Genomic DNA, 21,811 nt, shown 5'->3' with positions numbered 1-21,811 from the left:
CTTCAACTTCTCTTTTTTTCTTCCTCATTCTTAACTTCATTTTTAATATTAATATTTAAGGATAATATTAAAGAAGCTATGATGGCTCAGCGGTTAGAGCTCCAGGCTATTGATGACAGGGTTGTGGGTTCGATACCTGGGCTTGGCAAGGTGCCACTGCCCTTAAGCAAAGCCCTTCAACCTCTCTGCTGGACACATTTCTCTACAGTACAGTGACACGTACTTGCACTTTTTTTTTCTCCATATATATTACTTTTATTTTTGAAGCTCTACAGCTTTCCCAGTCACCAGACACAGTCACTAGAGAATCACTATAGAATCATGCTTCGTGCTGACAAACCCTTTACTGAGCCTTTTCTTATTTAATGAAAAGGTGACTGCGAAAATCATATATTGCTAGAAAAAGTTTAGAAAAGGCAATATGTCCGCTAACTTTTGACAGATTTCTGTTGAGCACCAGGGGTTTGTTCGGGCAGAACCTCAGTCGGCCTGTGTGTGTTTGGCCGCTGATGAAGCTGAAGCTGGATTTGAGCCTTTTGGCTCTCTGAGGCTTCAGAGAGAGCATGTTAAATCCCTCAATACAGAATTGTGTGTGTGTGTGTGTGTGTGTGTGTGTGTGTGTGTGTGTGTGTCAGAGCTATGAGGCTAATGTAGCTAACAAGCAATGCTAACACAGGTCATAGCGTGCCCTAAACCAAATGGACATGTCTGAATGTGGGCTTTATGTAAGATTTAGATGAGTATTGACTTCTAGTGTGTGTTCTGTACATTAGCCTAGCAGCTAAAGACTGTAGGCTATAGCCCGGCTGCTCAACAACATGGTAAGAGATATTTTATTTATTTATTTATTTATTTTTCTGCTAAATCGTTCCTTGAATAAGGTTTATCAACTAGTACCGATAAGTTTCCACTAGTTTTGACATTGAAGAGTAATACCGGACAGAGGTCATATTGTCTGACCTTCACTAAAGCTGTGTGGTGTTTTAGACTGTAACTGAAACCGATCTGTGTGGTGTTTCCAATAATTTGTCCCTGAGGAAGCATTGAAGGAAGCTCGGGGAATGATTGCGATTGTTGGGATTTTATTGCATGTGTGGACCGAGGGTAGAAAGGTATGCGTGTGTGTGTGTGTCTGTGTGTGTGTGTGTTTCGGCCCCCTGCCGAGAGCTGCTGGGTTTTATGGGTTTATCACCTCCTGCAGACGTGAACAGTAAAAATGCTGCTGACCACAAATCTGCAGCCTTGGCCTAGACAATACACACACACACACACACACACACACACACACACACACACACACACACACACACACACACACTGAACAGCTCTAGTCCTGTTAAAAAAAGCATTCTGTGTGTGTATATTGGCCTCAGTTCTGCGAGGTGCTGATCTTGTGCAGGCTCTGACTTGTGTGTGTGTGTGTGTGTGTGTGGAGATCAAAGCATTGGTGCTGAGCTGTGTTTAAATCTTAGCGATGCGCCACTATGAACATTTTTACCTGACGTCATCAAGATTTGAACCTCATTGCGTTAAAGGACCCGTATGGTGGAAAACTAGACTGAACTTGTTAGAGTCCATGTTCTACCTTCTACTATTTTTTCCCTCCTTAAACTCCTTTTTTGCCATTATTTTTGTACCCGAACAGTCATTAATCAGACAACTATATTAATTAAAATGATTAGAATTAAACAGTACTGTGGCTTTAAAGTTCGATATATAGATATATGTAAACAAACTGACCTTGCCATCCTTAATTGTGCCTTGTCATAAACCTGACCATGCTGAAACACTCCTTATAACCTCAGTGAATGTGGGCAGGGCTGAGTAGCCTGGAAGGCTGGATAAATGGATATTTGTAAATATGCTTTTCTTTTTTTTTTTTTTTTTAACATCACAAAAACCGATAACTCAAAATAGGCTGACATTGCAGTTTGTGTACACATACATTGACTACTGATGCCTAAAGCACCATGCATATTTTCTTTGCTTATTTTAGAAATGCATATATTTGTGTTCAGAGAGTGTAACCGATCTACAAGGTCAGTGTAAACTAGGGATGCACCGTTCCGATACTAGGATCAGATATCAATCCCGATAATAACTAAATTAGCTGGATCGGGTATTAGATAATTATTCTGATCCACAGGACCGATCTGTCCACGGAACCCGATTCTTGCACCGCCGGTATTCTACGCTTCATAACCCAGGATCAGAGTAACCTACAGACATCATACGCATCATAGCAAACAGCAAGACTCCCCCTATCTAACCAGCATGCCCAGTGCCCTCGACATGTCATCAACCATATTAGGAGAACCAGGAAAGGAGGAGCTGCTAACTCCTCTTTAGTCTCACAGACTTTATATATCAGAATAAAAGTCCTGAGCCCAGACAACAAAGTTATTATATTTATATTTTAGTGACCAATAAACAGAAATTGGGTTCATTTGTTATTGTTTGTTTGACATAAAGTACATAAAGTATCGGAGCAGAAAAAGATGGATCAGTGCATCCCTAATGTAAACCGCTCAACTTACACCCCACCGATTAGCATGGTTGGTTTAAAAACTGCATTAAGCAAAAGTAAACACCACTCTTCTGAAGGCCTGGTGCTGCTTTTAAGTGTTTTCTGTTCTGCATGCTTTCACTCCAAAAATGCCTCCACTTTTCTCACTCTACCATAGCGGCTAACGTCAATTCCCAGGTGTGGGTGTGTGTGTGTGTCTGTCTCTGTGTGCACCAGCCCTAGGGCTGCTAGAGGATATGGGCAGTTCCTCATTTAATTGGGCTTGAGGGCAGCTGTAGAAATATTTGTAGGGCCTAAATAAGAGGTTGTCACTGTGAAGGTTTTAAAGGTAGCGTTGAAGTAAAACAAGACTGTCTTAAAGGGGAATTCCACCCAAATTTCCAGATTATTAAATGGCTGAGATTATAAATGAAGTCATTCAGAGTGGGTTTGGTCTCATTTGCTCAGAGTCAGAACCAGACATCTGAAAAGTTGAATGCCCCAACAAGCTCCTTCACAGAAAGTTATTATATCAAATGATATAATTGTTTTATGCTAGTTTTGTAAAATGTATTTTAAGTTTGCGTATCAGTAAACTGGTGGAGGGATACTCGCCGCACATTATGCAGCCACATTTGTTCCGATTTGCCAAATTTGATCATTATCATCACATATAAAACACACAAGCAGCATGCAGGTACACTGGTGGGTTTGGACGGTCAATTAGATCATTCTTGTGATAATAATTACTGCATAATTAAATAGCAGACCTTCAAGGAATCTGCGCTCTTAAGATTGTGAGAATTCACGCAAATTCATCCAACCTATGTGTGTTTGTCAGGACTGGGAATGTAGCCCAATCAACGCATCGCTTTAGCACTAAATGTGAAAATCTATGGAGTTCCATCTAGAGCTGGGCGATATGGTAAAAATACTGTATCATGATATTAAAAAACTTTTTCTGCGATACACAATATTTATCACGATACATGTAATCACAGACATAGCAACAGCAATCAGTAGCAACAGATTTGTATAAACCACTATTCAGATACTCTCCATTACTGAGTACAGTGACTTTTATTCAACATCTGCTGCTCCTCATCTAATTAAACCAGTCTAATTACACTGTAAGTAATGAAACCCGCAGTTGATCAGTGTTTATTAAGCCCTAACAGTATCCTCCATATACATATAGAAAAGCATATGATCATGATAACACAATAACCAAACTTCCAAAACCACACACTACTGCAAGAAACACACTGCTGAACGTCTCACTAATTGTGCTAAGCTGTTTCACTCACTGTTTAGCATGGTAGTGTGCGGTTTGGGACACAGCCGCAGCTTCAGAGGCTCCGTCCACATTTAAATGACACATCTGATAACCTAAAGAGAAGCTACCACAGCTGTCCAGATTATGACTGATCTGTTCTGATTGCATTTAAATCGTCAGTACTCTCTCGGCCTTTAACGGCTGTTTGAGAGAGTGTGTGTGTGTGTGTGTGTGTTTGATCAACTGACTCAGTTTAATGATTAGTCTTTCTGCAGACCTTCACAAAATGAAAAGATAAAACTCCCTGGTGCGGCTCCACACCTCCACACTTCCACAGCTCCACGCGACGCTAATTCACCACTTGACTCCCTCAAACACAGTGTTGGCGCTAGCCGTGACTGAAGAGCCTGTTGACCAGTGGCCGACACTAATTTGAAAACGGGCGAAATTAGCCGACACCGCTCCACCTCGGTTTTATTCGATGCATCTCTTGACACCGACTTTTTGGTCCCTATTTCCGCAGCTTCAGTGCTCAGAACAGCTGCCAGAGTTTTAGGTGGAAAACTCGGGCGGATTGTAGCTGCTAGCACATGCCTGCTTGTGTGTGTGTGTGTAGGTTTTGAAAGCTCAGCAGGTTTCCAGACCACACTTGATTTGTTTGCAATTCTTCTGCAGCTCTGAAATGTCTCAAACACGGAGAGCCTGGTACTGTAGCCTGTCCTCCTACACACACGTGAAGGCAGTGTGAGAAAGTTAGCACTAGCCTCAGTTGTGTTATCTGCATGGGGGTGAGAGAGAATGCGGAAATGTTGGCAGTGCTGTACCCGGCCGGGTAGTTAGTGCTTTCTTGCGAAAAAGAAACACACACACATGCATATACCTTGATCAGCCATTACATTAGAACCACTGATGGCCGAAGTGAGCAACGTTTGATTATCTGGTTACGGTGGCACCCTGTCAAAGAGGTGGGATCTACACACGTGAAGTTGAAGATGTGTTGGAAGAACTTTAGCGAGGTCCATATCTTCATCAGACGACTGTGTGTGAGACAGTGTGTCTCCCAAATGGTCAGGCTAGGGCGTGGCTCTGGGTCAGCATGCTGAAATACCTGGGAAGGACGGACCACCAACTGGTGACAGGCTGTGGGGCTCCCTGAGGCTCATAGATTTGAGATAGTCGCAGACTGTTGAGAGTGCCCAGGCCGACCCCTGTCCACAGTCAAAAGCTCCTACGATAGACAGATGAGCATCAGAACTGGACATTAGAGTGATGGAAGATGGTGGTCTGGTCCAATCCGTCCAATCTGAAGAGGCTCCAACTCACAACTTGCAGGACTTAAAGGGTCTTCTGGTCTTCTTGGTGTCAGATACCACAGGACTTCCTCAGAGGTCTTGTAGAGGGAGCTGTTTTGGGAACAGCAGCGCATTAAATAGATTCTCATAGTGTTTTGGCTCATCTGGGCGTCTGACTGTGTAAATGTAGATATTTGGTGAATCACTCCTTTTAAAGTTTACCATCTTTATTAAGGTTACTCCCCCGTTTTTGCGCTCTGGCTGCCCTTTGCGTGGTATTTCGGAGCAATATCCTCCCGTTTATTTATCCCGCGGCAGCAGTTGGGGGTAGGGGGCGGGAGGGGGGTGTCTGCTGTTCTTGAAGAAGATTAACTGCTCACCCCTCGGTTTGTTTGAAAGAGTTTACACCCCACACACACACACACATCACTGATCGTACCTCATATCTATTCACACACTGCCATTTAGTGCCTGCAGTATAAAATAAATAAATAAATAAAAAACCCGCCAGTCATTTGCTTTTCCACAGAGACAGACAGACAGACGAAGAAAGAGCGAGAGAGGCATTTAAAAGAAAGAGAATGAAGAGAGAGGTAGAAAGAAAACCGAGCAAAAAGGATGTATAGGGGGGGGGGGGGGGGGTTAAAATGGACAGAGACAGAAAGAGAGAAAGGAAGAAAGAGAAGGAGCAATAGGGCAGGAGGAGGGAATGGGGAGAGTGAGAGAGCAAAAGAGAGAGCGAGCGATTGCATGGTTTACCAGCAATACAGTCTTTCTGATAAACAAGACACAGGTAGACGCAATAATGGCTCTAATCCATTCAGATCATAATAAAAGCCTCACACACACACTGACGTACATTCTTCTTTCAGTTGATGATGCCATGAAAGAACCACTCATGGTTCGACAAAGAACCGTGTTCGTAACAGAGACGTGTGCACGGACTGTTTAAAGCCCTCTAAAGAACCTTCCCTTGATGTAAAGGTTCTTCCCTTTGCTTGGGTTCCACACACTTCTCTATTACAGCATGGTTCTTTCTGGAACCAAACGTGCAAGTGCAAAGAACCCTTTGTATACCCTTTATTGTGAAGAGTTTGTGATTGGACTGAAAGTTAACTGGCAAATACAACCTGCTAATCAAACTGTTTTAAAAGAGACACTCAGAGGTGTGTGTGTGTGTGGGGGGGGGGGGGGTGCGCATGTGTGGGTTTGTTTGTTTAGCCTCATGAAGTGAACTGGGCACACACACACACACACACACACACACTGTCTTGCTGTGCTGTATTGTGTTGGGGAATGAGGGGAGAGGCTCCTCCTTTCTGTCTGTATTGTTACTGTAAGAATTACAGCAGGCCTGGGGTGGAGTGTCTCTCTCACACACACACACACACACAGCCAGCTCCTCCCACCTGACAAGAAAAGACAAGTCTGACCTACTAATTCTCTCTCTCTCTCTCTCTCTCTCTCTCTCTCTCTATCTCTCTCACTCACACACACACAGAAAGGGAGAGAAGTAAAGGCAGTGTAAAGAGTGTAGTATTACAGAGAGAGTGAGACACTCCTGCATATCACTTTTTATACACCCCTACTGCACTCTTTTCTGTCTATCTCTCACTTTCACGCTCTTACTACACACTCTACTTCTGCTCTTGCGCGCTCTCTCTCTCTCTCTCTCTCTCTCTCTCTCTCTCTCTCTCTCTCTCTCTTTCTCTCTCTCTCTCTCTCTCTCTCTCTCTCTAGGTCAGTAGTCTCCGTATCAGCAGTAGCTGGTTTGACAGTAGCAGTACAGTGAGGTGAGGTGAGGCGTGTGGTCAGGACTGTACAATGTGGTGGTCCTTCATTAGTATGCAAATGGCTGTCATGTCACTGTTGGTGAAACACACTGATTTAGCGGAATCAGGGGAAGTGCTTTTTCATGAGGCTGCAGTGAATGCATTATTATACAGCCAAGGTGTGTGTGTGTGTGTGTGTGTATAAAGAGGGTGGTTTGACAGGCCCTTGAAGGCTTGGCTTTCAGCTGCTTTAATTGGTAGGGCGCACACTGTAAAGGGGTGTGTGTGTGTGTGTGTGTGTGTCAGCTTTGTTCAGAACAGGGATGTGCTTTTTCTTCCAGTTTCAGCGTCCAGTATAAACACAGTGCAAGTTTTTGCTCTGGCTTCTCATACTGAGAAAAAATCCATTAATACAGTCGAGTTTCACTGGGAATCGCTTGAAATGATGAAATGCTTTCATTTTTTTTGTTTTTAATTCAGTTCAATTTTGTTCGCTTTGGATTCAGTTCATTCACTTCTGTTTACTTCAGTTCAGTTCAATCATTTCAATTCATTAGTCCAGTTTCATTCAGATCATTTCATTTGAATCAGTGAAGTTCTTGGATCAGGTCTGTCCAGTTCATAGTTTCATAGCTTGGTTCTTTTGGCTTTAGTTCAGTTCAGTTCATTCCTAATCAGCTGACCGGAGTTTAAATGAGTTCAGTTTCATTCAAATGAATTCAGTTCAGGTATGGTTCAGATTCAGTGTTCCTATTGATACTGTTCACTTTCGCTCAGTTTCGAATTTCTGCATGGTTCTGTTGTTCACTCTCATCAGTTCAGGTATGTTAACTTAAAGACTTCAGACTTTTAGATCAGTTCTCAGTTAGTTCAGATTGGGTCAGATCAGTTTACTCTTACAGCTATTTACACTTTGATTCACTTTCAGCTCTGTTCATTTCCTGACAGTTCAGTTTGAATTAGTGAACGTGTAACTGTAATGATGTGGTGATTTCTTGAAGACATGTATTTAGAAGAAAGGCTTAGCTCTGAGTGGATGCTAGACGTCACCAGATAGCATGATGTAATGATGAGAGTGCTTTCATACCGTTAACTAGTGGCTGTGGCTCAAGAGTTTTTCTTCTGGAACATTTGACACTGACCCCCATTAGCTTAATGACCCAGCGTGATGCTCAGTTTGTGATTGATTGATATTCTGTATTTATTTTATACCATCAGACTTAACATTTATCTACTGATTCACAACACTTAGTAGTACAAACCCTTACCTTGTGCTTCCACTCTCTGGCCACTTTATTAGAAACACCTTCCCCGTGTTCCCACTTACTGGCCACATTTTTTGGACTTTTTTTTTTTGGGGGGGGGGGGGGGGGGGGGGGTGGTGAAGGCTCTGTACTGTTCCTGCCGCTCTGACAGACCAGAAGAAGAGATGGAAAGTCACCTTCAGTCCTTTCTACTCAATTTCCCCGCCGCTTCACAGGCAAATTGGCCAAACCATCGGAGCAGCCATTTGGACGCTTTAATAGCCACGTGATGATGCTTTCTGCTTTCACATAGTTGACCCTTAAACGTGTAGAGCTACTACTGCAGCTTTGCTGTATTGTTTAAAGGGATTTACGTGTGACTGTTTGGTTTGTTTGTTTATTGTTTTTTTGTTTGTTGTTGTTGTTAATCTGTCCCCTTCTGGTTGCACACACACCAATGGCTTGGAACTTCACACTCTGCACTTTCCGCACACTTTCTCCACTTCTTTCAGTCAAACTACCAGATAGTAGTCATTCACGTAAAACTACAGCAGGACTTCGTTAGGGCTGGGGTTCAGTTTTATGGCTGTACTGCTTTTGTAAGCGTAGAGGACTTTTACGAAGGTCAGATGAAGGTCCTGTGTGAATATGACCTGTGCAATTTTCCTCTTTAGACTGTGTAACACTGTTCAGAATTGGCTCCACTCAGCTGGAGAGGTTTTTTTCTCCCTGTGTGATTTTGTGGCTAATTTGATGTTTTCGGTGATGAACGGTGTGTAAATGCACCGTTTTTCACCCCTTTATTGAAAAAGCGTGAGTGCTGTTTTTGTGTTGCTTATCTAGATTGGATCACTATTTGAGTTTTTCAGTTTAGTTGAAGAGTTGATTGTTTTTTATGATTGATTATTTGTTTTTTTGCAGCCTGGTTCATCTCGCATGCATGCTCAGTTTGTGATATTAAAATTAGATGTAGTCATTTAAGTTTTAATCTCGGAATAAGTTTTTTTTTTTTCATCTTTGTAGAAATAATACATCTTAACTGTGGCTTTTCCCCCTTAATTATCATTACCATTGCTCTTTTTAGTCATTTTATCCTGTGAATATCTTTCCTCCTTATTAGTTTTTTCATATGCCTGCAGATTCTTTGCCAGCTTTCTGGGTAAACAGTGTTTGGTTCAGTTGTGTGTGTGTGTGTGTGTTTGATGTTTCTCTCACCGATAGAGTCGTTAACGCGTCGTTTATCTGGGGGATGTGAACACGCTTCACCCGTGAGCTTTATCACACACAATAATTATTTTATTATGCAAATGAAGAGCGGGCTATTATTTCATTAGCAGCGGCTCCAGTACTCGCGGCCGTAGATTAGTATGCAAATGAGGCGGCTAGTGTCCTTGCAGCTAGAAGTGGCTGCTTTAGTCATTACAGGCCCATCTGGAGCCTGAGCTGAGCTCTCAGCTTCTTAATAGAGCCGGACCGGTCTCTCTAGAACCACGCTGGTGAAGAAACTTGAGCTCCACAACAGTAAGGTGACTAAAAACACTCTGGCATTCTAAAGTGGCAACAGTGGAACAGTGTGACAAAAGACTGAATCACCATTCAATCCAACATTTTGAATCCCTGTTTTCAGTCATATATAACCAGTTTGGTTCAAGAAGGTGTGAGTTACAGTCTCTCATTAGGGTTGAATATTAATAACACTCTAAATGTAGGTTTTGTGATATAAACTGAGGTGTGAGTTACAGTCTCTCATTAGGGTTGAATATTAATAACACTCTAAATGTAGGTATTGTGATATAAACTGAGGTGTGTGTTACAGTCTCTCATTAGGGTTGAATATTAATAACACTCTAAATGTAGGTATTGTGATATAAACTGAGGAGTGTGTTACAGTCTCTCATTAGGGTTGAATATTAATAACACTCTAAATGTAGGTATTGTGATATAAACTGAGGTGTGTGTTACAGTCTCTCATTGGGGTTGAATATTAATAACACTCTAAATGTAGGTATTGTGATATAAACTGAGGTGTGTGTTACAGTCTCTCATTAGGGTTGAATATTAATAACACTCTAAATGTAGGTATTGTGATATAAACTGAGGTGTGTGTTACAGTCTCTCATTGGGGTTGAATATTAATAACACTCTAAATGTAGGTATTGTGATATAAACTGAGGTGTGTGTTACAGTCTCTCATTAGGGTTGAATATTAATAACACTCTAAATGTAGGTATTGTGATATAAACTGAGGTGTGTGTTACAGACTCTCATTAGGGTTGAATATTAATAACACTCTAAATGTAGGTATTGTGATATAAACTGAGGTGTGTGTTACAGTCTCTCATTAGGGTTGAATATTAATAACACTCTAAATGTAGGTATTGTGATATAAACTGAGGTGTGTGTTACAGACTCTCATTAGGGTTGAATATTAATAACACTCTAAATGTAGGTATTGTGATATAAACTGAGGTGTGTGTTTTCTGTAAAGCTTGTCCAACTGAGCAACAGTAGCTACGGAAGATAAAGTTCATGGGCGAAGCCTGGAGACAGTTGACTGATTTCTGTGAAGTGTGTGTGTGTGTGTGTGTGTGTGTGTGTGTGGGAGGGGAGGGGGTTGTATTGTATGAGAAATCAATACTGTGGATCAGAAGCTAATGGAGATAGAAATTCTTTTAATTAGTGATCTGCTGAGACGTGGCTATCGGTAAGTGTTTCAAAGACCTTCTGCACTACTTTGTGTGTGTGTGAACGAGAGAGTATGAGCATGGGGGTATGTGTGTGATCGTCAGATGGTACAAGTGTCTAAGAGTGGTGGAACACACTGCTTGCGCTGGCAGAACACAGCGAGGAGGTGTTTGGCTTGATGGAGGCTAAAGTGCAGTGCAGTGCATGTGATAGTGTGTGTGTGTGTGTGTGTGTGTGTGTGTGTGTGTGTGTGTGTGTGTGTGTGTGTGTGTGGGTAGATAGACAACATCTATCACCAGTGCCTCATCCTTGTTTCCATGCAAATAGGCTTCCACACACACAAACAGTATCTTAACAATGCGCTTATATACTGTGCTTCCTTCTGAATGGATTTTCAGACATAGCTGCTGGTGCTACAAGGCTAATGTAGCTAACAGACAGTTATACCTTATATCTAGCAAATATCATGATGCTAACTGCACACCTTTAATGATCACACACTCGTCTTAAAGTGACGTCTGTGGTTTCTGACATTTGTAAATACAGTTGTGGCTGCTCCAGTTTTAGTTATGCATGTGTTACGTGTTAGTAGGGGTGCACCGATACCACTTTTTCCTTTCTGATAGCGATACCAGATTTTCAAGTATCTACCGATACCAACCTGATAGATACCTATAAATAAAAATCCTGATATTTATAGTGTTTCACTTTTTATAGGTTGTACTTCTTTATATCTTCTCCCAAATAAGATCAAATAAGCTTAAAAGAACAGCATTTACTCGTCGAGGAACTGCACATTTGAGAAGTTTCAGAGCTATGAAATAAATACAAATGGGGGAATAGGAAGGCATGATCTTGCTAATTTTCACCAAACACACAAAAAAACACAGCTTTTAAACTCCGCTTTTGCTTTCAGAACTAAAAAAAGTTCATTAAACTGTTTAATGGTAAGAATGATGTATTAGTTATTTAAATGTTCTATGTAAAAAAGGTAAAAAAGTAGGGCATCAGTAAGTGCCGGTATCGGTGCAACACTACTGGTTAGCTACATTAGCGTAGCCGCATTGCTAAAGACAACAGACATGTTTTGGCTGAGATTTGAAAACTAGGGACAAGTGTACCAGCATTTCTTAACAGCTAGTGAGAACTGCTCATCTTTATTAGCTAGTATTATCAAGAACCATTTGTTTCATGTATTTAAAGGACCATTTAATCAGCCCCTGTAACGGTCAGAGAGTCGTGGCTCTGTATCGAACCGTTACCTTTACTAAAGACCATGTGAAGAACCCAGTTTTAGGGGTGTAGCAGACTAACCATGGCCCCGTAACATCCTTACATGAAGTGCAACTGTACCTTCAGTCATTTAGTTCAATATTCCTCCCGTCGCACCCCTTCAAACGCACAAACCTGCGATGCTAACTGGGCGTTTTCGATACGCTGATGTTGGCGAATGCGCTTGTTTCTCACCCATGTCCTATCGGTAACTCCGAAGTGTCCTCTGCTTTCGAAATCTGAATGCACGTCCCTTAGCAGGACAGTGTATGGTGTATTCACGCCAGAGACGTTAAACCGACAACCTGAAGGACAGGATTATCCGTATTAGCATATTAGCACGTCATTGCTAACTTCAGAAGTTTTGGGCATTCGGATCAGTGTGTGTGAGCGTGTGTGTGTGTGTGTGAGGTCGCTGTCAGCTTCGTGTTTTGGTGTGTTGGCCTTTTTTGAAGTACAGCGGTGAGAACAGGGTTCTGCTGATTTACATACAGCCAGTCCGCTCACAGTCTGACAGGACGGAGAGAGGAAGATTGTTATGAGAGAAAATTCTCTCGCTCTCTCTCTCTCTCTCTCTCATTCTCCCCCTCCCTCTCTCTCTCCCTCTCTCTCTTTCCTCCGGGCGTCTTGTGCATTTGCATTCATTTGATGTTCGACGGCGGCGCAGGCAAACACAAAGGCAGCCAGTGTCGAGTCAACACCTTTAAATTGAAGATTAAACGCTGCTAAGTTGACACAAGTTATTAATTTTGAATTTTGTGGTAATGCAGGCTGCCTCTTTCTCCCCCTCTCTCTCTCGCTCGCTCGCGCGCACTCTCTCGCTCTCTCTGTCAGTCGTGAAGGCGAAAGGGCTTTGCCTGAAAACGTCTCGGTTCTGATTTGTTTGCACTATGGAAATGTCAGGCGCATTAGGCTGACTCCAAACTTTGGAGGCTCGGGGTGTTGTTTTTTTTTCCCCCCCTCCTTTCTTTTTCTACGGGTTGATTGATGCTGCTGAATCTGAAACGTCTTGTTTTTTTAATTCCTTAGCTGTGGCCCTTTCACATTAAAGCAGCAGTTTGGCCAGATATCTAAATCACAGTACCCCGTCCTCGTCCCCCTTACCCCAAATATAATGGATCACTCGAGACATTAACAGCGTAGCTTTGGAGGTAGTGGAAGCTTATGTACACCAACTTACAGCATGGTACTAACGGCTAAGAATCATGAGTGGCCCTTGCGCTTGCAGTTAATATAAACACAGACTGAAGGAAATGCACACACTGAGGGCCCTGTTCACACCTAGCATTAACATGCGTCTTCGGTGATCGAATTGCAAGGGACTTCCAAAACACACAAGCGCTTACACCAGGCTCTAGGGTTTTTTAATACTTACTCAAAATAATACCGTGGTACATGATGATATTACCAGCAAGTAGCACAGATGGTTGTACATGTATGTGGCTTCCATACAATATCATCCCACCATCAAACCCACCGCTATTGAATAGACAGCAAGCTCTATTTAAATTTCCTTAAGGCGTGAAGTGATGTTGGCTCTGCGGCCCGTTCACTAAGCTAGTCTTTGCTTAGCTAGCTTGGCCACAGTTACACCGAGAATCAGACTCCGCTCAGTTCAGCTGCTGTTGACAGCTGCTGAGCTAGCGACACAAGTGTTGAGAATAAAAACTAGGGTAAGGTCGACCGACAGAAAGGTAGAATGAGACAGATTCCTTGTGTTTAGAGGATAAAGCCTCATTCTTAAGAGCACAAGGTCGAGTGAATGGTCTTAGGGGTGTTGTTCACTGTTTATTTAGTGAGCTGGTTAATCCAGGTTTGCTTGCTCTGCCTATTAATCAAGCTTAGCAGCGTGTCGCCAAACTCGCAACTACAGGCCTGCCACCACCACCAACACCCCCCCCCCCAACCAATCAGTGCCCCCCCCTCTCACCGTGCCCTCAAAGTGGCTCTCTTAAATGCCCATAGGGAAATGAGCTTATTTGGCCACGAACTAATTAGAAACAGTACAGAAATCGGACGCATAGCGTAGCCAAGTCGCTTTAGCATAAAGCATCAGAGGAAGCACTACATGTCCTTGTGTGGTCGTCTACGTTTACTGTAATGTGAAAGTTCCCAAGCACAGGTCATTTGGTTAGATTGCGGCTGGACCTCGTTCCACCTGCTGAATGGGAACATCTTGACCCGAGCGTCCTGCAGAACACGCTTAATTAACGGCTGCTTTTGTCTGTATTAAAATGCAGATTTCTTCCTTTCTCTGCCTGACACAACAGCGGGCGCTCGAAAGGTCAGAGAATGTAGAGCGCCGAGGCTTTGACCTTTCTACAGGTGATAATGAGGAGGGGGGGAAGTTTGAGAGCAGAAGTTATGTTTGCTCACTGAGTTACATGTATTTAACATATAGAGTTTTGAAGGGACATTGCTCAGTTCCAGAGAAGGCGGAGTGAAAAATGTTCATGTTGAATGGAACCAATCGGCTGAAAAGGGGGAGCAGCGTTTCTCCTGAAAACTAGGGACAAATAGGGGATTTGTCCCCCATTGCTACAGTGATCGCCTGTACTTATCTGGGAAGGCTGTACACTACATGTTGGAACATTGCTGTCTGGAGTATCTGATTGCATTCGGCCCCCCGAGAGCCATTTGAGAGTTATTTGGCCGCATATCTGTAGATTTTACGCGCAAAGACTTCATCTGTTGCATTGCAGACAAATGCGTCTCAGCCGATGGACAATATGTTGGCAACGTGTGCAAGTGTGCAGAACATTGCTGTGTTCGAGGTTGTTTGCTTGCTTGTGACCGTGTCATCGCAGCTCTGAGGTGCGCAAAGCTCTGACTAGCTGCATCCTGGACATGCAGAAGAACGAAGGCCGTAAATCCAGCCTGGTCGCGATGAGCTCTCGGTGGATGTTGGATTTGCCAGGAGAGCGTGATTGGCTCATAGATGAAATGAGCTTCTTTGGCTGCAGTCCGGTTCACCTGTGCAGCAGGGGAAAGGTGGGCACTCCGGGCTTCGCGCTTCGGATTGGGGGAAATCTGAGAGCAGAGATTCCCTGGATGCCAGAGGTTTTGTAGAGGACATGAGGGATCTGTGGTTTGGGAGGATTCCTGGGCTAAGAGGATGTTGTGGGTTTTGGAGAAGTGCTACTTCTGAGGGTTTAGGTAGTTTCAGGGTTCAGGAGAACCCAGCGGGCGTCTCGTACACATGCATACATACAGTCCACACGGTCCCTGTCCTTTACTACACGCAGAGGAATTACAGTGTAAATCTCTCTCTCTCCTTCTCTTTTTCTTTCTGTCCTTTCTCTCTCCTCCAACTTTCTCTTACATCTCTCCTGCTCTCTTTCCCATGTTCGCTTTTCCCCAGTCCCTCTCATTTTCCCTCTTGATTCCTTCTGCTATCTCCTCCCTTTTTCTGTCCTCTCTCTTGCTTTCTTTTTTTTGCTGACACATCTCAGGCCGGGCAGACTATAAGAGTTTCTTTTTTGCACTCATCTCTGGATGACACAGAGAGAGGGAGAGAAAGCGAGTGAGAAAGAGAGAGAGAGGAGGCAGTGAAAGAAAAAGAATGAGGGGATGACAGAAGTGTCCTGAAGCCTCTCTCTCTCTGTCACTGTCTGTCTCTCTCTCTCTGTCTCTCTCTCTCTCTCTCTCTCTCTCTCTCTCTCTCTCTCTCTGTCTCTGTGTCTCTCTCTCTCTCTCTCTCTCTCTCCCTCCTTGTCAGCTCTGTACACATGCAGCATCACTGGCAGCGGGAGACATGGGCAGAGGCCTAAAATAGATGTGTTCAGGATAAGGCCTGCACAATGTATCGTTTCAGCATCTACCTAGTATCGCTTAGCTCCAATCTTCCATGCATAGTGGACATTATTAATATTATGGCACGCTGGATCACTGGCTGCCGAAGGAATCTGGTAGAAAAAAACATTTTTTGTATACATCGCAAAATGTATCGCACAACAACACAATAGTGCAAAGTACGTTTTTTCCCTACATTGTACAGCTTTACTTCAGGATCGCTAACCAAAAACATGATCCACAAATCTGTTCTTATATTTGTCAATTTACTATATTTTATTGGCTGTGTGGGCTCGCTGAGGGAGACCGAGCTACAGACAAATGACAGTAAACGGCAAAATGCAGGACCAGACAATAGATTCAGAGCGGCTCTGAGCAGCTTCAGCCACCAACAAGCTTGTTTCACCCAACAGCTGTAGGGGGCGCTACTGAGACCATGATCAAGCTCCACAGCAACCTGTCTGTCTATCTGTTCATCTGTCAGTCTATCTACACTCAAATGAGTGTTTGAGTGGTGCCATAGAAGAGCAACTGTGGTTCCACAAAGAACCATGTTTGTAAGAGAGGTGTGAAGAACCTTTTACAGGTCTAAGGAACCTTCAGTTGATGTTCAGGTTCTTTACCAATTTAAAGATTCTTTAAACTCCCACATCTCTTGTGCAAACATGGTTCTTTATGGAACCAAAAGTGGTTCCTCTTTGGTGTCGCTCTACCAACCAACCTACCTTCCTCTGAAATGTTTTAAACCTTACTCACTCCACATCTCACTCCAATTTTCATGGTGTTGGGGCATGAGGTGTTGCCAAAACACACACATACACACACACACAGACTCTCTGATGATTCACTGCTTCTGTCAGTGATTCATATTTGATTCACCTTTTTGAGAAAATCTGTCAAGAAAATCATCCAAGGAAAAATCTGTGCTCAGTGTTTCTGCATGAAGCATGTTTTGGCATGAAAATCCAGAACGCATTAGATATTTCAATTAATAGCCTTATTTTAAGCTCCCTAAGCTTTAAATGGACTTTGGAAAATGAACCGGTCAGCTGAAAGCATGTGCAAAAATGAATAATAAATAAAATAAAATCAGCTCTGCAGATACGGGAGGTTTTCTTGCGACAGCAGCAGAATAAGCAGGTGGAGGTTTTTTTTACTGTGGGCGGTCGCACCTGTACGTGTGTGAAGGCAGAGAGAAGAATGAGCGTGTGTGAGAGTGTGAAGGAGGACAGAGCTTTGTTCTATGACTGAGACTGTTGACTCAGATTTCTGTGCAAAATACATTAACTGCAATGTGTTTCTGTATGAAAGCTCATGTGCATGTTTTCAATAGTGTTCTAGTTGTTGGGTATTAACCTGGGGTGTGTGTGTGTTTTGCAGGCGGTTGCTCATTTGATGACGGTCCGGCACAGTGTGATTACCAGCAGGACCCATATGATGACTTTGACTGGACCCATGTCAGCGCTCAGGAAGTGCCGTACCTGTCCTCTGAACTACCTCAAGGTCAGACACTAAAGCTTTCAAATGTTCTGTTCAACACAAGACTGTGCAAATGTTTTAATTAATACAGTAGATCCTGTCTCCAGCATTCAGGGCTTTCTAGAATAGTAAAGTGTTTGAAAAAGCATTTATATCAAATTCTTGAGCATTCAAATGTTCTGTTGGATCCTGCCTCGAGCGTCCGATTGGGGTCCTGTCCTAAACGTCTCATTGGGATCCTGCCTCAAGCGTCCGATTGGGATCCTGTCTCAAGTGTCCGATTGGGATCCTGCCTCAAGCGTCCGATTGGGATCCTGTCTCGATCGTCCGATTGGGATCCTGTCTCGAGCGTCCGATTGGGATCCTGCCTCGAGCGTCCGATTGGGATCCTGGTGGATCCTGTCTCGAGCATTCTGGCCTTCTTAGAATAATAGTGTTTGAAAAAGCATTTATATCAAATTCTTGAGCATTCAAATATTCTGTTGGACCCTGCCTCAAGCATCCGACTGGGATCCTGTCTTAAACATCTCATTGGTATCCTACCTCAAGCGTCCGATTGGGATCCTGACGAGCATTCTGGGCTTCTTAGAATAATAGTGTTTGAAAAAGCATTTATGTCAAATTCTGTCTTGAGCATTCAAATGTTCTGTTTGACCCTGCCTTGAGCATTCGATTGGGATCCTGCCTTGAATGTGTTCAACTGGGGTCCTGCCTCGAGAACATTTGTGCAATAAAAAAAGACAACCGGAACATACACACACACACACACACACACACACACACACACACACACACATTTGCAGGGTCATTTGGAAAAGCAAAAAAATTAAAATAAACAGGAAAATGCTGCCGTGTCCAGTGGCTCTATTAGTAGTACAGTGGTTCTGTTTGGCATGGGTTTAGTATTTTCCCCTGCTCTAACCCACTCAGGCGGATTTATTAATGAGCTGACGACTTGAACGACTTGAGGTGAGTTGGAGCAGAACAGTCCAATATGGTACTCCATGGTCGCTGCTGTGCAGGGTTTTCAGAGCTAAACCTCTATTAGCATAGTAAATTCATCATTTAGTCCACAGCTAAATGTGACCTGTGCCTGTTAAACAGTTACTTTTAGCCCTGAACCTCATACAGTTTTTAGCTAAGAGCTTTAAGGTCAGCAATTGCAATTTCGTCCGCATTTCCACATCATTTAACATGCCAGGATTACAGAAATATGCTATTCAAAAGTAAACTTTCCTGAAGCAGAAAGCTCTCAGACTCCTACAGCGGGATTCCAACTGCTTTAATAATAAGCGCTGAGCTCGCAGACGGTTATAGAAATGTGGAAGTATGTGGAGGTTCTAACACGACTAACAATGAACTCCAATTAGCAAAAGGTCATGGGTGTATTCCTAGTGGGAGGATAATAGCTTTTATTCATGGTTACTAACATTATTGGGCTTGTTTTTCTAACTCCTTTCCGGCACCTTCTTTAATCAGCCTGTGTTTCTGCAGGAACTGCGAGACGTTTACTGTAAGCAAAGGTGTACGGCTAGCGCCGTTCTTTTTTCTGACTCGAGATTATTAGCACCCGAGAAACGGTTTTCATGCCCTTCAGGAAAGTGTACACTCATTCCGCAGACGTGTAAACTCCTGGCTGTTTATGTAGACGTACTCATTTATCCAGCTTGGATATTAGCAACTCGAAATGGATTGTTGGCGCTTTCCGCTCAAACAGTTAATGTAACTAGCTTATCATGCTAATGCAAGAGACATCTTCTGTTTTTCTTACTTTCTGTCTCTCTCTTTCTCTTCGAGAATTAAAAAAACAACTTGCTTTTTATTTTTGTAGCTAACACTCTTTACACAGAGACAAATGTCATACAGCTAATCCTTGTGTTGGATTTGAGCTCAGAATGAGTTTTATTGGCTCGTTTTGCAACTGCTGCTTCTTACACACGTGGCTAGAAGTTATGCATAAGACATATGACTGTCACGAACGATCCCATGTATTTGTTCACATGCAGCCCATTAACAGTATTGTTTGTGGCGGAACATCTGTCAGCCATTTTCAAGTTTTTACATAGTTTTCAAAGTATCAGCTGTTGTGTCATGATGAATGTACCAACAGAAACTGTTCAAAAAATGTTGTACATTGTCTTTGTACGTTAAAACCTAAGACTCCAATCATAATGAGTACAGAATAAGAGCTTAAAGTTTTGTTTCATTTGATGTGTATTCACTAGGGATGCACCAATACCATTTTTTCCTTTCCGATACCAATACCTGATTTTCAAGTATCTGCTGATACAGAGCACAGATACCAACTCTGACTCAAATAATCAATAGATCCTGATATTTATAGTCTTTACTGGCCACTTTATGAGAAACACCTACCTTGTGCTTCCACTCACTGGCCACTTTATTAGAAACACCTACCTTGTGCTTCCACTCACTGGCCACTTTATTAGAAACACCTACCTTGTGCTTCCACTCACTGGCCACTTTATTAGAAACACCTACCTTGTGCTTCCACTCTCTGGCCACTTTATTAGAAACACCTACCTTGTGCTTCCACTCTCTGGCCACTTTATTAGAAACACCTACCTTGTGCTTCCACTCACTGGCCACTTTATTACAAACACCTACCTTGTGCTTTCACTCACTGGCCACTTTATTAGAAACACCTACCTTGTGCTTCCACTCACTGGCCACTTTATTAGAAACACCTACCTTGTGCTTCCACTCACTGGCCACTTTATTAGAAACACCTACCTTGTGCTTCCACTCTCTGGCCACTTTATTACAAACACCTACCTTGTGCTTCCACTCACTGGCCACTTTATTACAAACACCTACCTTGTGCTTCCACTTTATTAGAAACCAATACCACTTTCTCCTTTCCGGTACCAATACCAGATTTTCAAGTATCTGCTGAATAGATGGCTATAAACCCTGATATTTATAGTGTTTATTGGCCATTATGTTAGAAACACCTACATTGTGCTTCCACTCAATGATTGCTTCATTAAAAACACGATACCACTTTTTCCTTTCCAGTACCAGATTTTCAAGTATCTGCCGATACAAACTCTTACTTTAAAACCTGATAGGTGGCTATAAATCCTGATATTTGTAGTGTTCCACTTTTTATAGGTTGTACTTTTTTATTTCTTATCCCAAATAAGATCGAATAAGCTTGAAAGAACAGCATTTACTGGTTGGGAAACATTAGCACAAAGGCTATAGAAAAAGGATGTAAGCAAAGTTAGAAATGGGAACCAAATGCACTGTAGGTAGTGAAGCAAGGCCATAGAAGCCTTTGGACTCAGTACAATGTTGCCCTTTCCCATTAACGTGCCATTGTTTCTCGAGAACCAATTAACCAGTTAATATTGGTCTTGTTACGAAACAGTTCTGACTGTGTTACAACAAAGCAGCACATGGTAGGTGTTTCTAACAAAGCAGCCAGTGAGTGGAAGCACAAGGTAGGCGTTTCTAATAAAGTGACCAGTGAGTGGAAGCACAAGGTAGGCGTTTCTAATAAAGTGACCAGTGAGTGGAAGCACAAGGTAGGTGTTTCTAATAAAGTGGCCAGAGAGTGGAAGCACAAGGTAGGTGTTTCTAATAAAGTGACCAGTGAGTGGAAGCACAAGGTAGGCGTTTCTAATAAAGTGGCCAGTGAGTGAAAGTACAAGGGGGTGAAGCGTTTAGATAAGCTGTGTGTAGCAGTGTGAAAGAAAGCATGGTGACCTTCCCTGTTCACCCCTCTAAAGCTCAGCCATTTGTTTCTTTAGACAGGAGGATGTGCTGAACGAAATTAGAGCTTTTCACTCTGAGGTAAATCTCCCAATTAACACCAGATTGGGTAATTAATCATGCAAAGGCAGCAAAGAAGGTCACTGGCCTGAGGTTCTTTCAGCTGTTCCAGAGTCAGAACCTCTTTGCTTTCCTCTGCTGCTGCCCTGCTGCGTCACAAGTGTCACATAAAAGCAGGCCGGCAGTCCGACTTCAATAAACTTTATTGGTTCTTGTGCATTTGGAAGCCATCTGTTAGTTTAATTTGGCCCGGCAGTGGGTTACTTCCAGTTCAGAGGCTTAATCATGAATATAAATCGAGCTCAAATTGTTTTTTTATTCAGGTGCTAACGGTCGTGGCCTTGCGTCACTGTCAGAAAGGATTGTGTGTGTGTGTGTGTGTGTGTGTGTGTGTGTGTGTGTTTGTTTTAGTGAGACTCATAAATTGTAACTACTGTTTTCCAGGGCTGCACAATATTTTAGTTATCATGATATTACAGATGACACTTTAATGGAAACGTCTACCTTGTGCTTCCACTCACTGGCCAATTTATTAGAAACCCCTACCTTGTGTTTCCACTCACTGGCCACTTTATTAGAAACCCCTACCTTGTACTTTTACTCACCGGCCACTTTATTAGAAATACCCACCATGTACTTTCACTCACTGGACACTAGAAATTAGTGAGTGAAATACCTACCTTGTGCTTCCACTC

General features: G+C 42.8%; 1 protein-coding gene across 16 annotated transcripts in view; it reads left to right on the top strand.

Moving 5' to 3' along the window:
- Positions 1–21,811, top strand: part of ptprk (protein tyrosine phosphatase receptor type K) — a 167,709-nt gene that overhangs the window by 32,572 nt on the left and 113,326 nt on the right. For all 16 annotated transcript variants that reach the window (XR_011979599.1, XM_072676992.1, XM_072677084.1 and 13 more), the window contains one exon: positions 17,220–17,342. Coding sequence is in view for 15 of the 16 variants with exons in the window: in XM_072676992.1 (XP_072533093.1) it covers positions 17,220–17,342 (123 nt within the window). In the remaining variant the exon portion in view is untranslated. The remainder of the gene's footprint in view (positions 1–17,219; positions 17,343–21,811) is intronic.

Source organism: Salminus brasiliensis, chromosome 1 (assembly GCF_030463535.1).
Source record: "Salminus brasiliensis chromosome 1, fSalBra1.hap2, whole genome shotgun sequence".
Taxonomy (NCBI): Eukaryota; Metazoa; Chordata; class Actinopteri; order Characiformes; family Bryconidae; genus Salminus; species Salminus brasiliensis.
This window is presented reverse-complemented; position numbering and strand designations above follow the sequence as displayed.